At 42.6% G+C, this 19,010-nt stretch overlaps 1 protein-coding gene across 1 annotated transcript in view; it reads right to left on the bottom strand.

Moving 5' to 3' along the window:
- Positions 1 to 19,010, bottom strand: part of LOC135514953 (myosin-binding protein C, slow-type-like) — a 37,514-nt gene that overhangs the window by 4,116 nt on the left and 14,388 nt on the right. The window contains 25 exon segments of the mRNA XM_064938710.1: positions 351 to 487; positions 924 to 1,083; positions 1,256 to 1,395; positions 1,693 to 1,888; positions 1,990 to 2,078; positions 3,798 to 3,965; positions 4,111 to 4,245; positions 4,890 to 5,078; positions 5,163 to 5,427; positions 6,036 to 6,157; positions 6,160 to 6,171; positions 6,264 to 6,370; positions 6,623 to 6,788; positions 6,912 to 7,078; positions 7,185 to 7,290; positions 7,443 to 7,567; positions 10,357 to 10,489; positions 10,671 to 10,834; positions 12,995 to 13,051; positions 13,840 to 13,888; positions 13,989 to 14,106; positions 14,207 to 14,355; positions 14,724 to 14,834; positions 15,806 to 15,847; positions 16,458 to 16,499. Of these exon segments, the coding sequence (XP_064794782.1) occupies positions 351 to 487; positions 924 to 1,083; positions 1,256 to 1,395; positions 1,693 to 1,888; positions 1,990 to 2,078; positions 3,798 to 3,965; positions 4,111 to 4,245; positions 4,890 to 5,078; positions 5,163 to 5,427; positions 6,036 to 6,157; positions 6,160 to 6,171; positions 6,264 to 6,370; positions 6,623 to 6,788; positions 6,912 to 7,078; positions 7,185 to 7,290; positions 7,443 to 7,567; positions 10,357 to 10,489; positions 10,671 to 10,834; positions 12,995 to 13,051; positions 13,840 to 13,888; positions 13,989 to 14,106; positions 14,207 to 14,355; positions 14,724 to 14,834; positions 15,806 to 15,847; positions 16,458 to 16,499 (3,149 nt within the window).

The following is a 19,010-nucleotide window of genomic DNA, read 5'->3' as shown; positions in this document are numbered from 1 at the left end:
AGGACATTGGATGTCCCAGCTTCATGGCTGCAGTCTTTAGGTTTGATTCTTAATTTATCAATTCATGCCATTGATTGGCCACAGTCAAGAGAAGACATACGGTTTCCCATGTCTAAATGAATTACTAATTAATAGGCAGGACTGAACATCAACAGCAATGATACCACAACCATGTCCAGGAGTTTAGTTGGACAGAACATTCCCGGAGAATTGGTGTAGGCACTGTCTAAGTAAGGTCCTATACACCTAGCCTGAGTCCCAGATCTGTTTGTGTCGTCTTGCCAACTCCAATTGCTGAAATGTAGTTGGCAAGACAGCACAAACAGATCTGGGACCCGGGCTACACCTACCCGTGGGTTGGCGCGGACGCTGCAGTTGAGAGTGGCGTTGTAGCCAGCGATGGCAAAGGTGTTGATGAGGGGCTGGGTGAACTTGGGAGGCTCTTTGAAGTCGTGGTCGATGTACTCGGGGTTCTTCAGTTGCATGCCTGCAGAGGAAGGAAGGGAGGAAGAATGGGGTTGTACATGATACAGGCGCTGAGCTGTATCATGGGGGAATTTCCCTTGTGATCATGATTGAAGGAGAGACAGTATTTTAATTCATCATCTGCGGTCAGAGACAGCAACATCGGCATTAACAGTACAATGAAACATGATATGTAGTGTATAAGCCATCTTTGAATTAAAGCAACTGGTCCAATTCTGTAAAAATGAATATTTTATCACTATGTATTGTTACCTTGTGACAAAAAAACAAAGAAGAAAACGAAAAAAGAAGTGACTGATGTTCATGTCCATCTGCTTTTTGAATGAGTTGGTCCATAATATTAGAAAGTAGAGGGGATGACATACTGGTCATATTTTTCATTGCTCTCCATATGGTATCCCCCCCACACACACACATACAGAGGAGCTCACACATACCTTCTTTAACGATGAGGGCGCTGTCCTTGGTCTGGGTGGCACCCTCGCTCAGGCCCACCATGTTCTCAGAGTAGATTCTGAAGTAGTACTCGTTCCCCACCACCAGCTCTGTGATGGTGATGCAGGTGCGGTGGTAGTGCTCAATACACGTGTACCACTCCTGTCCCATAGAGAGCAGATTTGTTTAAACATGCAGGGGATCACATTGAGTAGCACATACACTTGAATTCCATATGCATAATACATACAGAGGTACTTTTCCTGTAAAAATCTCTCCCTCATACTGATTCCATATAGTACAGTACCAAGTGATGCATTCAGCAGACTCATACCATGGTCTTCTTGTCTGCTTTCTGGATGGTGTAGCCTGTAATGGCGGCGTTGCCATTGTCCTTTGGAGGGGACCAGTCCAGAGCCACGTTTCCCCCCCAGACCTCATCTATCTTCACACACTGTGGAGGCCCTGGGAGGTCTGAGTAGAGAGATTAATCCGTTAACATCATTAACATCAGTATGGGTCTTATTTATGTGCTAGACATTAGCTGCTGTGAAAAATTTGATAGGGAATAAAGGGCAGAACAAAGCTAAAAACATTCAACTCGATCAACTCTTTACAATGAGATCTTTCCCTCTTATAGTATTTTTTCCTTCTACTTTCTGTTTGATTCAATCTGTAAAAATGACCGATACAAGTGCTTAATTGATCTATGTCTAAACAACTTTAACCATGAGATCAGGATATCCTTCCTGTCAGTGTCCTTTGACCCACCTACTATCTGGATGTCTACGATGGCCGTGTCCACGTGGTTCTCCACCTCCACCTTCATATCGTACTTCCCAGAGTGCTTCCTCTCTGCTTTGCGGATGAAGATGATGCTGTCACAGTCTGTGTTGCGGATAGTGACCTGTGTGGGGTCCACCGCCTGGCCCTCCTTCAGCCAGCTCACCTTTGGCCTGGGCTTTCCCTACATGTCACATATTGCATAGAAGCATGAATCTAACGACATATGATTTACTAAAGGGCTTTTACTGGAGGTGGTTCAGCCATTTTCTGTTATTGCCTTACCATGAATGGAATAACAAGATTGACGGCTTCTCCCACTTTACGAGTGTACGTCTGCCTCAAGTGACGGGGGATGCGGATCTTAGGTGGTTCTAGGAAGAGGACAGGTCAGATAAGTGGATGTAATGTGATTACTTACATTTTGTAATTATTTTTTATCTACAGTGCCCTTCGGAAGGTATTCAGACCCATCGACTTTCCATATGTTGTTACATTTACATTACATTTAAGTCATTTAGCAGACGCCTTATTCTAAAATTGATTAAAAAATATAAAAATAATCCTCATTAATCTACACACAATACCCCATAATGACAAAGAAAAAAACAGGTTTGAGAATTTTTGGATAATTTATACCAAAAAAAAACAACTGAAATATCACATTACATAAGTATTCAGACCCTTTACTCAGTACTTTGTTAAAGCATATTTTGCAGCGATTACAGCATTGAGTCTTCTTGGGAATGACACTGCAAGCTTGGAACATCTGTATTTGGGGAGTTTCGCCCATTCTTCTCTGCAAATCCTCTCAAGCTCTGTCAGTTTGGATGGGAAACGTTGCTGCACAGCTATTTTCAGGATGTTGTCCTGTTGGAAGGTGAAATTCCGCCCAGTCTGAGGTCCTGAGTTCTCTGGAGCAGGTTTTCATCAAGGATCTCTCTGTACTTTGCTCCGTTCATCTTTCCCTTGATCCTGACTAGTCTCCCAGTCCCTGCTGCTGAAAAACATCCCCACAGCATGATGCTGCCGCCACCATGCTTCACCGTAGGGATGGTGCCAGGTTTCCTCGAGACGTGAAGCTTGGCATTCAGGCCAAAGAGTTCAATCTTGGTTTCATCAGACCAGAGAATCTTGTTTCTCATGGTCTGAGAGTCTTTAGGTGCCTTTTGGCAAACTCAGAGCGGGCTGTTATGTGCTTTTTGCTGAGTAGTGGCTTCCGTCTGGACACTTTACCATAAAGTCCTGATTTGTGGAGTGCTGCAGAGATGGTCGTCCTTCTGGAAGATTCTCCCATCTCCACAGAGGAACTCTAGAGCTCTGTCAGAGTGACCATCGGGTTCTTGGTAACCGCCCTGACCAAGGCCCTTCTCCCCCGATTGCTCAGTTTGGCCGGTCGGCCAGCTCTAGGAAAATCTCTAGAAAAAACTTCTTCCATTTAAGAATGATGGAGGCCACTGTGTTCTTGGGAACCTTCAATGCTGCAGAAATGTTTTGGTACCCTTCCCCAGATCTGTGCCTTGACACAATCCTGTCTCAGAGCTCTACGGACAATTCATTTGACCTCATGGCTTGGTTTTTGATCTGACATGCAGTGTCAACTGTGGGACCTTATATAGGCAGGTGTGTGCCTTTCCAAATCATGTCCAATCAATTGAATTTACCACAGGTGGACTCCATTCAAGTTGTAGAAACAACTCAAGGATGATCAATGGAAACAGGATGCATCTGAGCTCAATTCGAGTCTCATAGCAAAGGGTCTGAATACTTATGCAAATACGTTATTTTATTTTTTATATTAATACATTCACATATTTTTCTAAAAACCTGTTTTCGCTTTGTCATTATGGGGTATTCTGTATAGATTGCTGATTTTATTTTTAATCCATTTTAGAATAAGGCTGTAACGTAACAAAACGTGGAAAACATCAAGGGGTCTGTATACTTTCCGAAGGCACTGTAAATATTTGATGAACTGTTGTCTTTTGGACTTGTGTATCAAATGTCATGTTCCTAGCCCTGTTGCTTAAGCCTTGCTAATAAATAATACATACAGACATCAAAAAGAGAAGTGGAGAGTGGCTAGGACTCACCGATGACCTCTTTGACCAGGATAGAGTGCTGAAGTGTTCTGGGAGTGCTGGCGCCGGCAGCATTGATAGCCCTTACCCTAACCAGGATCTTAGCCTCTGGAGGGAGGCCAGTGATGGTGTACTTAGTCTTCTCTGTCAGCTCCTTATTGGTTACTCTCCAGTCATCAGCTGTGGAGAACATGTCCATAGACTTAACACAGCAGGTACTTATTAACAGGCCAGGAGTTTCTCCTGATCATGAAAAGTCAAGTGGGTTCTAGTTATAAAAGAAGTCTATTCGTCGATGGAGGCATGTCAATCGAATGCTTCTTACTTCCTTCGATGCAATACTCCACCAGGTAGCCGTCTAAGCCTGCAGCTCCGATGGTGTCTGGGGGACGCCACTTCATGGTCACCGTGGTGTCTGTGACATCATCCACCACCAGCATGGTGGGCTCGCTGGTCACAGCTGAGAGCAATCAGTGTGAGAGTGTTACAACGGTTGGACTTCACGCAAACATTTCCTTGCATGTATAGTATGCCTTGTCAAAAGTTGATCTTCAATTGCCATAATAACAGTATAATGCATACAATGTAAGAAACACCTCCATGCCCATGTGTGTGGGACACCCCTCTAGCTGGCGCTGGTATGTCATCAATCTGTTCACCAGATCTGATTAGGGGTGGCTCTTAACGTCTATTCTTATATTCTGCATCACGTTTAACTCCTATTGAACCCTGTGGGAGGCTGATCTCCTAAACCTATAAGCCCTAGATGATTTGGCAGCCATTATAAAGACATATTTAATATCTCCTAAAGCCCCGGCCACGTCCAGTAGAGGTCACAGTCAGAATGCGGAATGCTTGGAATAGTTGAGTATCAGAGGAACAGCTGCAAAAGGCAAGGGCAGCCCACACAATGGCCTGCACTATCACACAGTATCACAGCACCGGCTCTTTCATTTTTCTCCCACTATCGTGATATGATATAACCACAGGAGAAACCGTATTGGCTTACGTAAGAGGATAACGCCTTTGTACTGTAAGTGTCACCTCACTGGCTTTGTCACAAAGATTACATTGCCAAGCGAACATCGCATACTCAGAACTCACCCAGCGGCACAAAGGCTTTGGATGGCTCGCTGGGTTTGGACACGCCGATGGCATTCACAGCAAAGACGCGCACCTCGTACGGGACACCCTCAATCATCTTTTTAGGCTCAAATGTGGTCTCTTTGTTCAGGTCAAAGTTCAGCCTCATCCATCTGGAACTCTGCTTCTTCTTCCTTTCGATGAAGTAGCCTTTGGGGAAAAGCATAGTTCTATATCACATACACACACCAGAATATCCAACTTGTTAGCATAAAGCCACCCACACACACCTACCTAAGATGGGTGAGCCTCCGTCATAGATCGGGGGTTCCCATGTCATAGAGCACCAGTCTCCTCCCACCTCCGTGACCAGGGGAACTTCAGGAGGGTCTGGGATATCCACCACCTTGACTTTGATGCTAGCCCCTGCTTCCCCAGCCTCGTTCTGCAGGACTATCTTGTAGTTTCCTGTGTCCTCCTTCTCTGCTATGTCGATGGTGAGGCTGGTGTGGTCCGAGAAGGTTTCAGCTCGCACACGGTGGCCCGAGTCAAGGATTACCTACGATGGCAAATAGTAGATTGTACTGTACCCATACAGTACAGTATGTATACTGTACTTATGACAACAATTGAGCACAATGAAGCCTATTTTAAAAAACATTTTTTTTACCCCTTTTTCTCCCCAATTTCATGGTATCCAATTGTTTTTAGTAGCTACTATTTTGTCTCATCGCTACAACTCCCGTACGGGCTCGGGAGAGACGAAGGTTGAAAGTCATGCGTCCTCCGATACACAACCCAACCAAGCCGCACTGCTTCTTAACACAGCGCGCATCCAACCCGGAAGCCAGCCGCACCAATGTGTCGGAGGAAACACCGTGCACCTGGCAACCTTGGTTAGCGCGCACTGCGCCCGGCCCACCACAGGAGTCGCTGGTACGCGATGAGACAAGGACATCCCTACCGGCCAAGCCCTCACCAACCCGGACGACGCTAGGTCAATTGTGCGTCGTCCCAAGGACCTCCTGGTCTTAGCCGGTTACGACAGAGCCTGGGCGCAAACCCAGAGTCTCTGATGGCACAGCTGGGGCTGCAGTACAGCGCCCTTAACCACTGCGCCACCCGGGAGGTCCAATGAAGCTTATTTTGACCCAGGTCAGCACTCACCCTCTCTCCCTTCATCCACACCACTCTGGGTGCTGGTTCTCCACTGATGGGGATCTCCACGCGGAGTTTATTTCCTGCCACAATGGTCACCGTGTTGTCAGGGAAGTTCAAGCTCTCCAGTGCACCCTGGGAGGATCTGTAAGAACGGGACAAGGAAGAAAACAAGTAAGTGCTCTATAATATTCCTATCAACCCACGGATGGTTTTGTATCATTAAAATGACTGTACCAACAATATGAACTTTGGCACAGAGGCTCTGAGTGTATCCCTCTGGCACAAAGGTATAATCCCCGGCATCGTGAATGGTGCTGTTCACAATTTCTAATCGGTGGTTCCTGTCAAAACAAGAAAACAAGTGAATACTGTAGGCTTGCTCCTGAGAAGACAGCTTAAACATTATGAAAAAGACAGGAGGACAGAGGGAAGGGCTAAGGCCCAGAGTTTTTCTTGCTCAGGTTACATGGGCCTAATGGTGAATCCGGATTTGGGCCCAGAAATCTTTCCTCTGTTACTTGACCAGGTATGAAACCCCCATGAACACAGGTATGGGGCTGAGGAGATAGGCGAGTGGGAGGGAAGTGACATACTTGGCTCTTTGCAGGATGTTGATGCGGTCGTTGGACTGGATCAACTGTCCATTCCTGTACCAGCGACCTGGAACATTCCCAGGGAAGATCTCACAGTGCATCTTCAGTGGCTGGCCCAAAAGCACTGTCATGTCCTGCAAATCCTGAATAATCTTCAGTGGCTTCACTGATGAAGGGAAGAATGGAAAGAAATAAGAGGATAAAAAAAAATAGTCATCAATTTAGTTGATCTACAGTTTCTCAGTAAGAGAGAACGTGTGAGGAAAGGAGAGGGAAGTGAAATACACACATTCAACCTGGACTTTGGCTTCAGAGGTTCCCCCAGAGGCCATGAGGGAGAAGGTTCCAGTGTCCTCCTTTGAGGCATCGTCAATGATTAGCCAGTGTTTCAGCCCCTCAGACTTGACACGGTAGCGTGACCGGGGCCCGGTCGGGACCTCCACGCCGTTCTTACACCTGAGGGGGAAGATGAAAGGTTAGAGGCTCACACACACACACACGGAGAAAACACACAAACAGGGGAAAAAACACACACACACACAATAAGTTGACATAGCCCTACCATTTTACTTGAGCTCCTTCTTCAGACACTTCACACGCCAACTCAATCCTCTCGTTCACTGTCGTTTTCACCGCCTCAATCTCTTTAGTAATCTTCACTGGTAACTCTGCAGCAAGGTAAGATACAAATCATAAAAGGCATCAATATAATTAGAAACAGTGAAGTGTGAAATTGTGGAGAGACCACATTCTGGTCCCACTAATGTCTCAAAGAGACATTAAAATGAAGAGAGAATGATGATGGAATGCAGAGGGGTACCTTTGACAAACAGCTCTGTGGTACACTTCTCTTCTCCCGCGGCTACGGAATAGGCAGCGTCATCATTCAGGCCGCAGTTGTTGATGACCATGATCCGCTGTGTGCCTTTTTGCTCAAAGATAAACCTATGCAGCAAGTGCATCAATCAATCAAATCACTGGATATCAACATACAGTGACTGACTATATGTGCTTGGAGAGAAAGTTATATTATACCATATATGCTTGTGAATGGCAATTATTTCAAGACTTCATATCATCCACAGACCTACCTGCTTACTTGTGTCTTCCAAAAGCAGAAATAGATGTATTATTTTATTATTTTATATTTGATTATTTTAAGAATAAAATGTTGTGCTAGTTTATTAATCAAAAACCTTTGTCATTGAAATCATAGTAATGTGAAGATATACAGACAAATTCATATACAGAGACCCGCCCCCATTCACAAATAAACACATCCCAACATGCATCAGCGTGGGTTGTCAGTGCACACCCAGAGGAATAGAGTAGATAGAGGGTTGGGGTCACACCAGAGGTCAGGGATGTAGGACGGGTGGACTTACTTCCTTTGACTTAAGGTCAGCAGTGGAGCCGGAATGGAGCCAGAGGAGGAAGTGGTTATGGCAGAGGAAAGGGATGAGCACCACGGCATGACAGACAGACAAATAGGACAGAAGGATAGAGGAGGGGACTGTAACAGCCAATAGTGTTACAACAAAATGAGAGAGAGCGAGAGATCTTCATAACAGGGAATCCTGGGAAATACACCACCGGAGACCAGGGAACAGAAAACTGCAATAACCTCCCAGATGGCTTTAACTCGGCTTGGCTTTGAACAACCTCTACTGAGAGTAGCCTGAGATTGACCCTTCACTTTTTAGAATCTAAGTACACACCTGCCATTTTGAGAGTACATAGAGGTCTTGTAACATCGAGTAATACAGATGTTAGATTGAGTGAGGAGATTAACTTTCAAAAGTATGTGTATTAACAGTAGTTATACAATGGGTGGGTCTAATTCCATCCTGTGTCTGTTCCACAAATCACCAATGGCTAAATCTATGATGTTAAAATGCCTGTTTACTCTGTTCCATCTGACTGCACAATCCACTGTCTCATCAGCCCACCAGGCACTTTATAAACTTGATCTCCACTATAAAAAGCATCTAGACATTATCTCACATTTATTTTAGACTAACACTTAGTTTTTAACAGCAGAGATTTGTATAAACCTTGCCGTCTGTCTCTCTGATATTTGCAACATTGAATTTGAATATTGAAACAATCTCCAGCTGTTACATAGTAATGAACGTGTCGGGAGTTGGCACGAGACAGACAGGCAGGCAGTGTTTCTTAGCCAGTCGAAATCATGAATCAGCTGGCATCATTTTTATGGATTTATACAAAAAAATGTCAACGGAGTGCAGCTAGTTTGCAGTCTGTTGTTGGCTAGCTCCTCTGAACAACAGTGTCCTGACAAGAGAGCACATTTTCTATGCCAGGCGAATCGCGCCTCATTAGCTCAGTGTTATGGTTGTGTCTGAATAAATGTCACTAGAAAACAGCTTAAACAAATGCAAATGCAGCTACTGTTGTTATTCTGGCTGCACTGTTTGATGTGACTGTAATTTAGCCGTAGTTAGTTAGCTAGCAAGCAAGGGATAAGAACTTTGCCAGCCAGTATGGCAATGGAACATTTAGAACGAACAACTGGGTCATGTCCATAGATACAGAACAAAAAGACTGAACGACTGGGTCCAGTCTCTGGCAACCAAACCAATAGAACAAACGACCAGCCGGCTTGGGTAGCAACCCTAGATTTGTGTCGGGACTATATCTAGTGGAAGGATGAAATAGTATGAATAAATTCATCAAAATAACGTTGAAAATTAAAATATGTCAATCATTATTTGAATATATTGGTAATCCGTTGTATAAAAATGATAATGCCCTCGAAGCCAGTTTGCACAACACCCGTGCCAATATATCCTCGAAACACTGGCTTCTCGGGCATTATCACTTAATTATACAAATGATTTCCAGAGAGAGCTAAGAAAACAACACAATGTGGTAAGATCAATACACTTAAACTACACCAAATTATATTTATGGTACACTAACATTAGTGGAGTACACAGCTATCAAAACAATAGATCATCCATTGATTGTTACAAAGCCAAGTGTTAAAGACCTGTGGAGAAGGTACCGCCATTTCCCTGTACAGAAAAGGACCTGTAGTTAATAGCAAAGGACCATTATTTAAATCATCAAACAGTGCATTTCCACTCAAATGTAGCTCAGTGCCACGCACTGCCCAGAAAACAAATAACGTTCTTGATGCGTTGGTGAGATGCATGTGGCATCTTATCAACACCACATTAGTGTTGAGAGAACGTTATTTGTTCACTGGGTATCAGCTGGCAATGGTTTACAGTGCAGAGATCTGGGCTGGTCCTGCAGCTGTTTGTGTCTGGACACAATGGGAGCTCTGTATAGGTGTAAAGGGCATGTAGGGTCAGACTTGTCCCTGGTTGACAAGAGCTGAGGCAGTAGAAGAAAACCCCTGTTCATAACAGGGGTCACACAGGGCTGTATGTGTGTGTCATTATGTGAAAGCAATTATTGGTGTAAGACAATGTGTGTTTTGATGCGCACATGTGGGTGTATCCGTCCTTACTTGCACGAGACCATCAGAAACACTAGCATGTGAACCATTGCTTTTCAATGCTGAGAAATGTGACAAGGAACAGATAAAAACTACAAGTGCCAGGGGACTGGCAATGAGGACCAAACCACGAATGAAACACATTTTATGAGGAACTCCCAAAATGCCTTTCATTTGTGAGAAGATGAAAGAGAGGAAAAGATATAGAATACTAACACATGGAGAAAGAAGAAAAAGCTTGACGTACTTTGGAGTTGGACGGATCTCCTGGCCGTTCTTGTACCATTTCAGCTCTACTGTGGGGTCTGCAAGATCCACCACTAAGCGGATCTTCCCTCCTTTGTCCACCTGGTATGCTGGATCCAACTTCTTGGCAAAAGCTTTACAAAAAAGATAATATCCCATGACAATGGTTATGCATCCTATAGAAAACCAGTGAAACGTGAGCCTTTCCCCTGAAATCACAGATTAGCTGATTATGAGCTAAACAATATAAATCCATAGTGCAGCATAATCCCAACAGTGATACACAGTCGCATGTACAAACACTCAATTCAGCACCTTCACTCTTCTTCTCCTCTTTCTTGGTCTTCTTCAACCTCTTGAGCAGACCCCGCAGGTCTGTTATGCCGTACTCAAAGGCGATCTTCTCGTACTGGTCTGGCCTGGCCGACTTCAGGATCTCCCACACGTCCACTTCGGGGGTCTCATCCTGCTTGGGCTCCCTGGGGCAGGACACGAGGGGAGGGTGTGAGGGCTGGGGCCACGCTCTGGGCTATCGCGACGTGTCCTGAGGAACTGCTCCCTATGGGGGGTATTGGGTGGGGAAGGAGGTTCTGGAGAGGGTACTAGAAAAGGGGCCGTGACTGCGCTGAAGGAAGACTACTCTCTGTTGTATCTACTATAGATAGGGACTTCCTACTGACTTACTTTTCAAGAGTGTTTTCCCTCTGCTGTCCTACTGATCTGCTGTGTTTCTAAAAGTAATTTCTCTTCTCTCTCTCTCTCCCTCTCCTCTCTCCTTATATCAGGCACACGTCCTCTCCCTCCCATCTCTTTCTCCCTACAGAGTTCCTCAGGACATGTCACACAAAGGGATGGGCGTGGTTTGAAGCCCTGTACCTGTCCTCTGACATCCTCTCTGGATGAGGCGTTACAGGGGGAGAGGATGAGGTGTTACGGGGGAGGGGGGGGGCTAGCCTATTATATGTATTATATCCTATAGGAAGGGTTTTACTGCTGAGGAAAGTAGAGGGATCAGATTATTACAAGGGAGTTGAATATGTTTCAGGTAGGGGTTTTGACCAGGGTCGAGTTCCTTTAGTCTGGACATTGTTACTTGCCTTTAGGGTGAGATTTTGCAAGAGAAAATACATTTTAACCAGTGCTGTGTTAATGAATAACAAAAAAGGTCATAAATGGATAAATGCTATTAGGCTACTTTTATTCCTTGGGGAAGGGGGGGGGTAAACAGAATGAAACAATTTGAGAAAGAACTACTGATCTAGGTTCTGCATGCAGGAATATAGGGAGATCTTACTCCGAGATGTGCTGCTGATAAAGTCTACAGTCCTCCTCTTTCTATTCACATTGCCCATCCCTTTGCCTTGTGTCTCAGCATGTTCACTCATCACCACTTCAGAGACGCTCTGACCGTGTTAGAGATGGAAGGCTAGGCGTCCATAGGGGATGTTAGATCTGTGAGATCCAGGTTAATAAGCATGTTGCCCTGGGCGTGAGTAGATCCATTAGGCAGTGAAATAAATATCATTCAATCAGGCCGTTCTTTCATGGACATTTTCCCAAATGTCGGAAAGCTTTGGAGGTAAAAAAGCATGGAATTATTATTTCATTCTTATGCATATCTCTTCTTGTTTATTTTCAGGCAATTACTTTGTAGACTGAAATAAACATTGTAATATGTGTCTTGTATTTCTAAGTTGAAATAAAATGACAATGTAGTGATAACACTATTTCACAGCATCATTTATAAATGGTCCACTAGCAGATCATTAATGATCCGAAATGGGAGTCCTTTTGCCTCATAAACACAGTATTACTGACCCCTACTGTTGATCAAAAAAGTGGTCATCCCAAACAGCAGAGAGACGTTATGACGCAAAGTCCATTTCCATCCTTACTGATTGTTAATGGAGCATTTGAGAATGTCGGCTGTAAATGAAGTGTTACCGTACTACAGTAGGCCAACACTCTTGCTTGTTCCAGATCCTAGAACTACATTCCATGCTGGGGACGCTACAGGATTATAGTACTTACCCCGCAGTAAGGTCTAATCGTTTAATTACCTAGGTTATTCTCTCTACTAACCTTTGGTTTCTGAATGTGTAGGGAAGAAGAAGAGACAAGCCCAAATAAATGTGTAATTTTACCTCAGTGATGTGTCACGGTCTGACTAGGTCTATTGTACTTGGCAGTACATTGAAAAAACATGCTGTTGTCTTGATGTTTGAACCAAGAAAAAAATGTAGATTTGTATTTACAAATGAAAAAAGAAACTCAAAAATACAGTTATCAATATGTGAGAGTAGATAGTGTGCTAGATAGTAACTTTGTATGTGATTCACTGTAAAGCCTAATATTAATGAAATGATGTACTCTTACCGTACATGTTACTTCACCTATGTACTAACTAATATACTGTACTATATTATATTTCATATATTATATTTAATACACTTTAATATAGTATACTATATTGTAATACACATATAACCATGTAACAAAATAAGAAAGCAATTTGGAAGAGTAAAAGATTCAATGGTGGTTGCTGGGGCAAAAGAAAAGAGGTCAACACCCAAAACAAGGGCATAGTAAAAAAATACAAAAATAAGACTGTCCCCTTGAGGACGGACAGTGACTCTCACCTATGTTTAAGAAGACCACTAAAGTCAAGATCCCCTGCATCCTCGTGTCCTTCACTGCTGTTGTTAACAAGAAGAGATTAATCGAGATTTAATCATAGTAGAAACAGTAACAGGCAACTAGATAAACAATGCTAAAAGAACAACGCAAAGCAATGGCTACTGACTTCAATCAAATGCATTAGGTCCAGACTAACACATGATTGGTAGCTTACACAAAAACCCTTTCGATTCATTTCCAATTAAATGCTTCTAACGAACTGGTTTGTGTAAGGAGTATTGAGAGCGATCCCAGCCAGCATATGACAACATTTCCACAATGTTTCTGCTGTGTTGCAGGAGCATCACTGAGCAGCTACGTTGGGATAATGCTATGGGGCTGGGATGTTTTGCGTTGCTTTCTGACACATTGTTGGGAGGGAGTTTCAAATGCAAGCATTGGCCTTTGTGCTGTTCAACACGTTGGTTGGTAATTACCTTAATAAAGGTTAATCACATCCGATTTCATGGTCATTATGTTTCAGACATTATGCTCTCATGTTGGTTTGTGATAAGAGCCATGGTTTTCCTACTGAGCCACAATGTCCCACGTATCTGATGCTCAAATGTACATTTTCAGGTTTATTTGCCATGTGTAATGAATCTTGCTCGAAACCAGTGAAGTTTGTGTTTAATGTTACTTTTGTCATATTTATCATTATGAGAAAAAAGGATACTCATTATTCAAATGCTCACTCTAACCACTAACTGTAAAAATATCATTTTGTTGTTGACTCTGAAAACTAGTCTACTAACTGTCTGTTTTCAAAAATCGAAATAACATGGTCAGATTGTGTTGCTCTCATTACCTTCTTTTGAAGGCTGATCGTATATCAACACTCTGTGACTGTTCCAGTTCTGAAAGACAATAATGCAAAACAATAACACAGTATATTACTGCTCGTGTTTCAGTGTGTGTTCTTTGCTGTACGACGGAGACTCAAATAGTGCAACAAACCTTTCACTTCCAGGTCAAAGGAACAGCTGTCAAATTTGTCCTTGTAGGTGACCTCACACCTGTAGTTTCCAGCATAGTTGTCTTTGGCCTTGATGATATGCATCTCAAATGTGTGAATCTGCGGGGCGATACATAGGTATTGGAAGACAGCTAGGGGACCAATGTGTGTGTGTGTGTTAACATACAGTACATAGAGCTATACATGGGAGGTTGTCTACCTTGGTGCGTCGGTCAAAGGTTTCTTTCAGTTGCAAGTGCTTTCCGGTCTTGCTGGCCAGGTCCATCCATTTCCCTTTGAACCACTTGATGGTGGGTTTACGGAGCAGGTCTTGGGCCTCCACCTTGGCAACAAAGGAGATGTCTCCACCTTGTGAACATGTAAAACACAGCATGTCCATGGTGGGAATAGCCTTTGAGGTGGAAAGATGTCCTACACATGGTTACCAGAGGTCCCTTCTCTTGGAGAGAATAAATACAATTGCAAGTGCGAGAAAGAGAGAGAGAAAGAGATGGAGGCAGAGAGAGAGAGATAGAGGGAGACAGAAGCATAGAGAGAGAGAGGCAGTGAGAGATAGGCAGAGAGAAGAGGCTATTTTAACAAGGGAGACAGCCAAATCTAAAAGACCTTGGCCAGTACAAATATAATACATGTAAGGGTTTTAAAAGGTCTCTACGAGTATATCATCTCTGGTTTACAACAGCTGTGAGAGGAGAGCTCACTCTGCAGGCACTCACCCACAGTGATGGATCCGCCCTGGGGTCTTTCTATGAGCAGGCTGGACAGCGGTGGGGTGTCTACGGGCTTGTCAAGGTCCTCTGGAGCCTGTCCCTCTCCCAGAGACCACACTGGTCGATCAGGAGAGACAGATACACACCATCACACAAAGACTCAACACCAACAGACCAACACACTCCTCGTATACTGTACTCAATGGCTTCAACAATCCGTCACCACACTTCTCTGTATTCATCTGAAAGTTATATACTTCCCAAGGTAGATAGACAGACAGAAATACATTCATACTGTTCCTCAGCTGTTCATGGCAGCTGCAACATGGAAAGCATAACATTTTGCAACATGTAAAGCATAAGAACATGGAACATAGAACAAATACCTGTACTGGGAAAAGCGTTACGGGTTTTGAATGAATACCATATCGGAAGAGACTCCTTTACCGTGTGCAAAAGTGTATCGATTGATACATTCTTCAATTTCTAGATGCTCCGGTCTTCTTTGAGATCTCAGAGGACTAAGTGGAATAGGACTCATGCCAGCAGTCGCCATGCTCAACATGTGATGAAACTGCTATAGACAGACCTACATAGGGAGTCCCTTCAGCCCCACCCCTCACTACCTACTGTAAAGAACCAGCTACCCTCCCCCACTTTACTTCATCCCTGACTCAAAGACTAACACTCAACTAGGTCACTTAATTAATTGAATTGACTTCTTCTACTTACGTGAAATGTCATTCATTTTCCCATGTTTGAAAAAGATGTTGACGTCCAAAAGCCCCATAGCTTCCTACAAGCATTGGAGGGGAACGTGGGAGTTGAACTGTGACATTTTAGGAAACCAGTATTTTTCATGGAGCAGAACATCCAAATGAGTCCGAATGAACCCGAGCTTTTAAAAGTATGCCAAGCCAGGTTCCATTGGACCAGCTATGCGGGGAAAATGAAAAGAGCCAGCTAAGAGACTAACACTATTCGTGAGTGGGCTTGCTCCAGAGAGGATACTGCTATTCTGGAGCTCTGCTATTGAAAACTAACCTCCCAATAGGATGGTTATTACTACTTTTGTTACATAGTATTACCTGAGTCTTTTCTCCCCATGGCTGACACATGGACGCTATCATCTGAACAAAGACAGAGAGAAATTTACAGCATATTATAAGAAATAGTACTGTAAAGTCCACAGAAGCAAGCACACACAAACATTCAGGACCAGCAAGCAATACAAGACACCTAACAATAAGCAAGCTGAGCCCTGACGAATTCTGACATAAAGATGCAAGCTGCCAATCAAAAGCTGTAACTATGTACATTGTTGTATATTGTTAGGTTTCACCAGTGAGGAGAATCAGTTTTGAATCTTCTTTCAATGCCTTTGTATTTCGTAAAATAAAGTTTTATACAAACTGTATCATTGTATTACGATCAGAATTCCAAATGTGTGCACATAAAATATGTATAACATTCATGTGCCAGACAGAAAATATCAGAAAAGGAGACCCTTAAAATCCTTAAATTCGTATCTTAATTGATGTTTTTGCAACATGTTTCACCGTTGACAATCTGACCTCTTAAGGTTGGAAAAATAATTAACTTCAAAAATCACACAAAACACCTTCTAGAAATATACATGTCTCCGAACATGTTTCTTACATCCAGGCAGTTGTAACATTCTGAGCAAAAAGACCAGTTTGGTCAGAGAAATAGTTGTAATAATTAACAGAGAGATCTTACTAGGCAGCTCAATAGAGAGTTTCTTGACTGTATTGGCATCCTCTGTGAAAGAAAGCATAGTATTACTGAAATTAATTTGTGTTTTTATCTAGTCAATTTATTTGACTCTGGTGAAGAATATTGCTATTGACCCTTTGTGATGATTGACAAAATAAAGTATGACAAATTGTCCTTAATGGCCTTGTAATTGGAAAAAGTATGAAATGAAACTTCCAATTACTCTTACCAACAATCTCCAATGAATTAAATATGAATACATATAAGACAATTCAAGACACGAGAACCGGTATGATATCAACATAGTTGAGGTCTAGAACAAACCAAAACATGTATAATATCATCATATATACATAACATATAATATACATGCAGTATACATGATGAGCATGAGTGGCATGAATGGATCTTATGTGTGTATATTCCAAGCCTCCAGAAAGTATTCACACCCCTTGACTTATTGCACATTTTGTTGGTTTACAGCCTGAATTCAAAATGAATTAAATGATTTTTTCACCCATTTACACACAATACCTCATAATGATAAAGTGAAAACATTCAATGTCATCTTGGTAAGCAACTCCAGTGTATGTTTGTCCTTGTGTTTTTGGTTATTGTCCTGCTGAAAGGTGCATTTGTATCCCAGTATCTGTTGGAAAGCCGACTGAACCAGGTTTTCCATCTAGGATTTTGCCTGTGCTTAGCTCTACTCCATTTCTTTTTATCCTAAAATAACTCCCTAGTCCTTGTCGATGACAAGCATACACATAACATGATGCAGCCACAACCATGCTTGAAAATATGAAGAGTGGTTTTCAGTGATGTGTTCTGTTGGATTTTCCCCAAACATAATCCTTTGTATTCAGAACATTAAGTTAACTTATTATCCACATTTTTTGCAGTTTTACTTTATTTTCTATTATGTAAGGCTTCCTTCTTTTCACTCTGTAATTTATGTTAGTATTGTGGAGTAACTACCGTAATTTCTGGACTATAAGCCCATACTTTTTCCCCCACGCGTTGAACCTCGCGGTTTATACAATGACGCGGCTAATTTATGGATTTTTCCCGCTTTCACAAGATTCATGCCGCCAAAAAAACTGAGCACCGTCACATTAGGTGACGTAAATCGAGCGCGCTCAAACTTCCCATCATTCTGATTACGGTAGTCATTTTGTCACCCTCATCATGGCAAAGACACGGAGAAATGCATATGATGCAGCTTTCAAGTTGAAGGAGATCGATCTGGCTGTTGGAAAAGGAAATAGAGCTGCTGACAGCGTGGAGCATTGTCAAAAAAATCCACTATCATCAACGGGTTTCGAAAGGCTGGACTGCTGCGTGTGGAAGAGTGCAGCGATCCAACATCGGATGAAGCAATTCTGAGGCTATTCAACTCCGACACCGAAGGAGATGTCTTCAGTGGTTTCAGTGCACAGGAGGAGGAAGATAGTGACCATTGACTTTCTCGGTAGGCTACTGTTTAATTTTTGTTACAAGCCGTGTTTCGTTAAAGCCTATTTATTTTTGTTACAATCCGTGTTTCGTTAAAGCCTATTTATTTTTGTTACAAGCCATGTTTCGTTTAAAGACTGTGTAAAGTTAATTTGTTTCGATGTACCGGTAGGTACCTGCGGCTTATAAACATGTGTGGCTTATTTATGTACAAAATACATACTTTTTAATAATTCAGTGGGTGCGGTTTATATTCAGGTGCGCTTAATAGTCCAGCAATTACGGTACAATGTTGTTAATCCATCCTCTGTTTTTTCCTATCACAGCCATTCAACTCTGTAACTGCTTTAAAGTCACCATTGGCCTCATGGTGAAATCGCTGAGCAGAATCCTTCCTCTCCGGCAACTGAGTTAGGAAGGATCCCTGTATCTTTGTACTGACGGGTTGTACCATTGATACACATCCAAAGTGTAATTAGTAACTTCACCAGGCTCAAAACGATATTCAATGTCTTTTCTTTTTTTTACCCATCTACCAATAGGTGTCCTTCTTTGCAAGGCATTGGAAAACGTCCCTGGTCTTTGTGCTTGAATCTGTGTTGTAAATTCATTGCTCGACTGAGGGGACCTTGCAGATAATTGTATGTGGAGTACAGAGATGGAGTAGTCATTCAAAAATCTTACAAAACACTATCATTACACACAGAGTGACTCCCTGCAACTTATTATGTGACTTATTAAGCACATTTTTACTCCTGAACTTATTTGAGCTTGGCATAACAAAGGGGTTGAATACTTATTGACTCAAGACATTTTAGCTTTCCATTTTTAAGTAATTTGTAAACATTTCAAAAAACAACTCCACTTTGACATCATTGTTTGTATACCAGTGACACAAAATCTCAAGTTTATGCATTTTAAATTCAGGGGGTAAGACAACAAAATGTAGAAAAAGTCAAGGTGTGCATGTCAGATGTGATCTTCACATCCATACTTTTATTTTAAAATTATAATAAATAAAGGTTTGTGTGCTTGTAGGAATTATGCTTTGCCATTTTTGAATTGGCATGCATGTAAACAACATATGTATGTGATATGCAC

The sequence above is a fragment of the Oncorhynchus masou genome, chromosome 26, assembly GCF_036934945.1.
Source record: "Oncorhynchus masou masou isolate Uvic2021 chromosome 26, UVic_Omas_1.1, whole genome shotgun sequence".
NCBI lineage: Eukaryota > Metazoa > Chordata > Actinopteri > Salmoniformes > Salmonidae > Oncorhynchus > Oncorhynchus masou.
The sequence above is the reverse complement of the archived record's forward strand: the minus strand, read 5'-3'. Positions and strand labels throughout refer to the sequence as shown.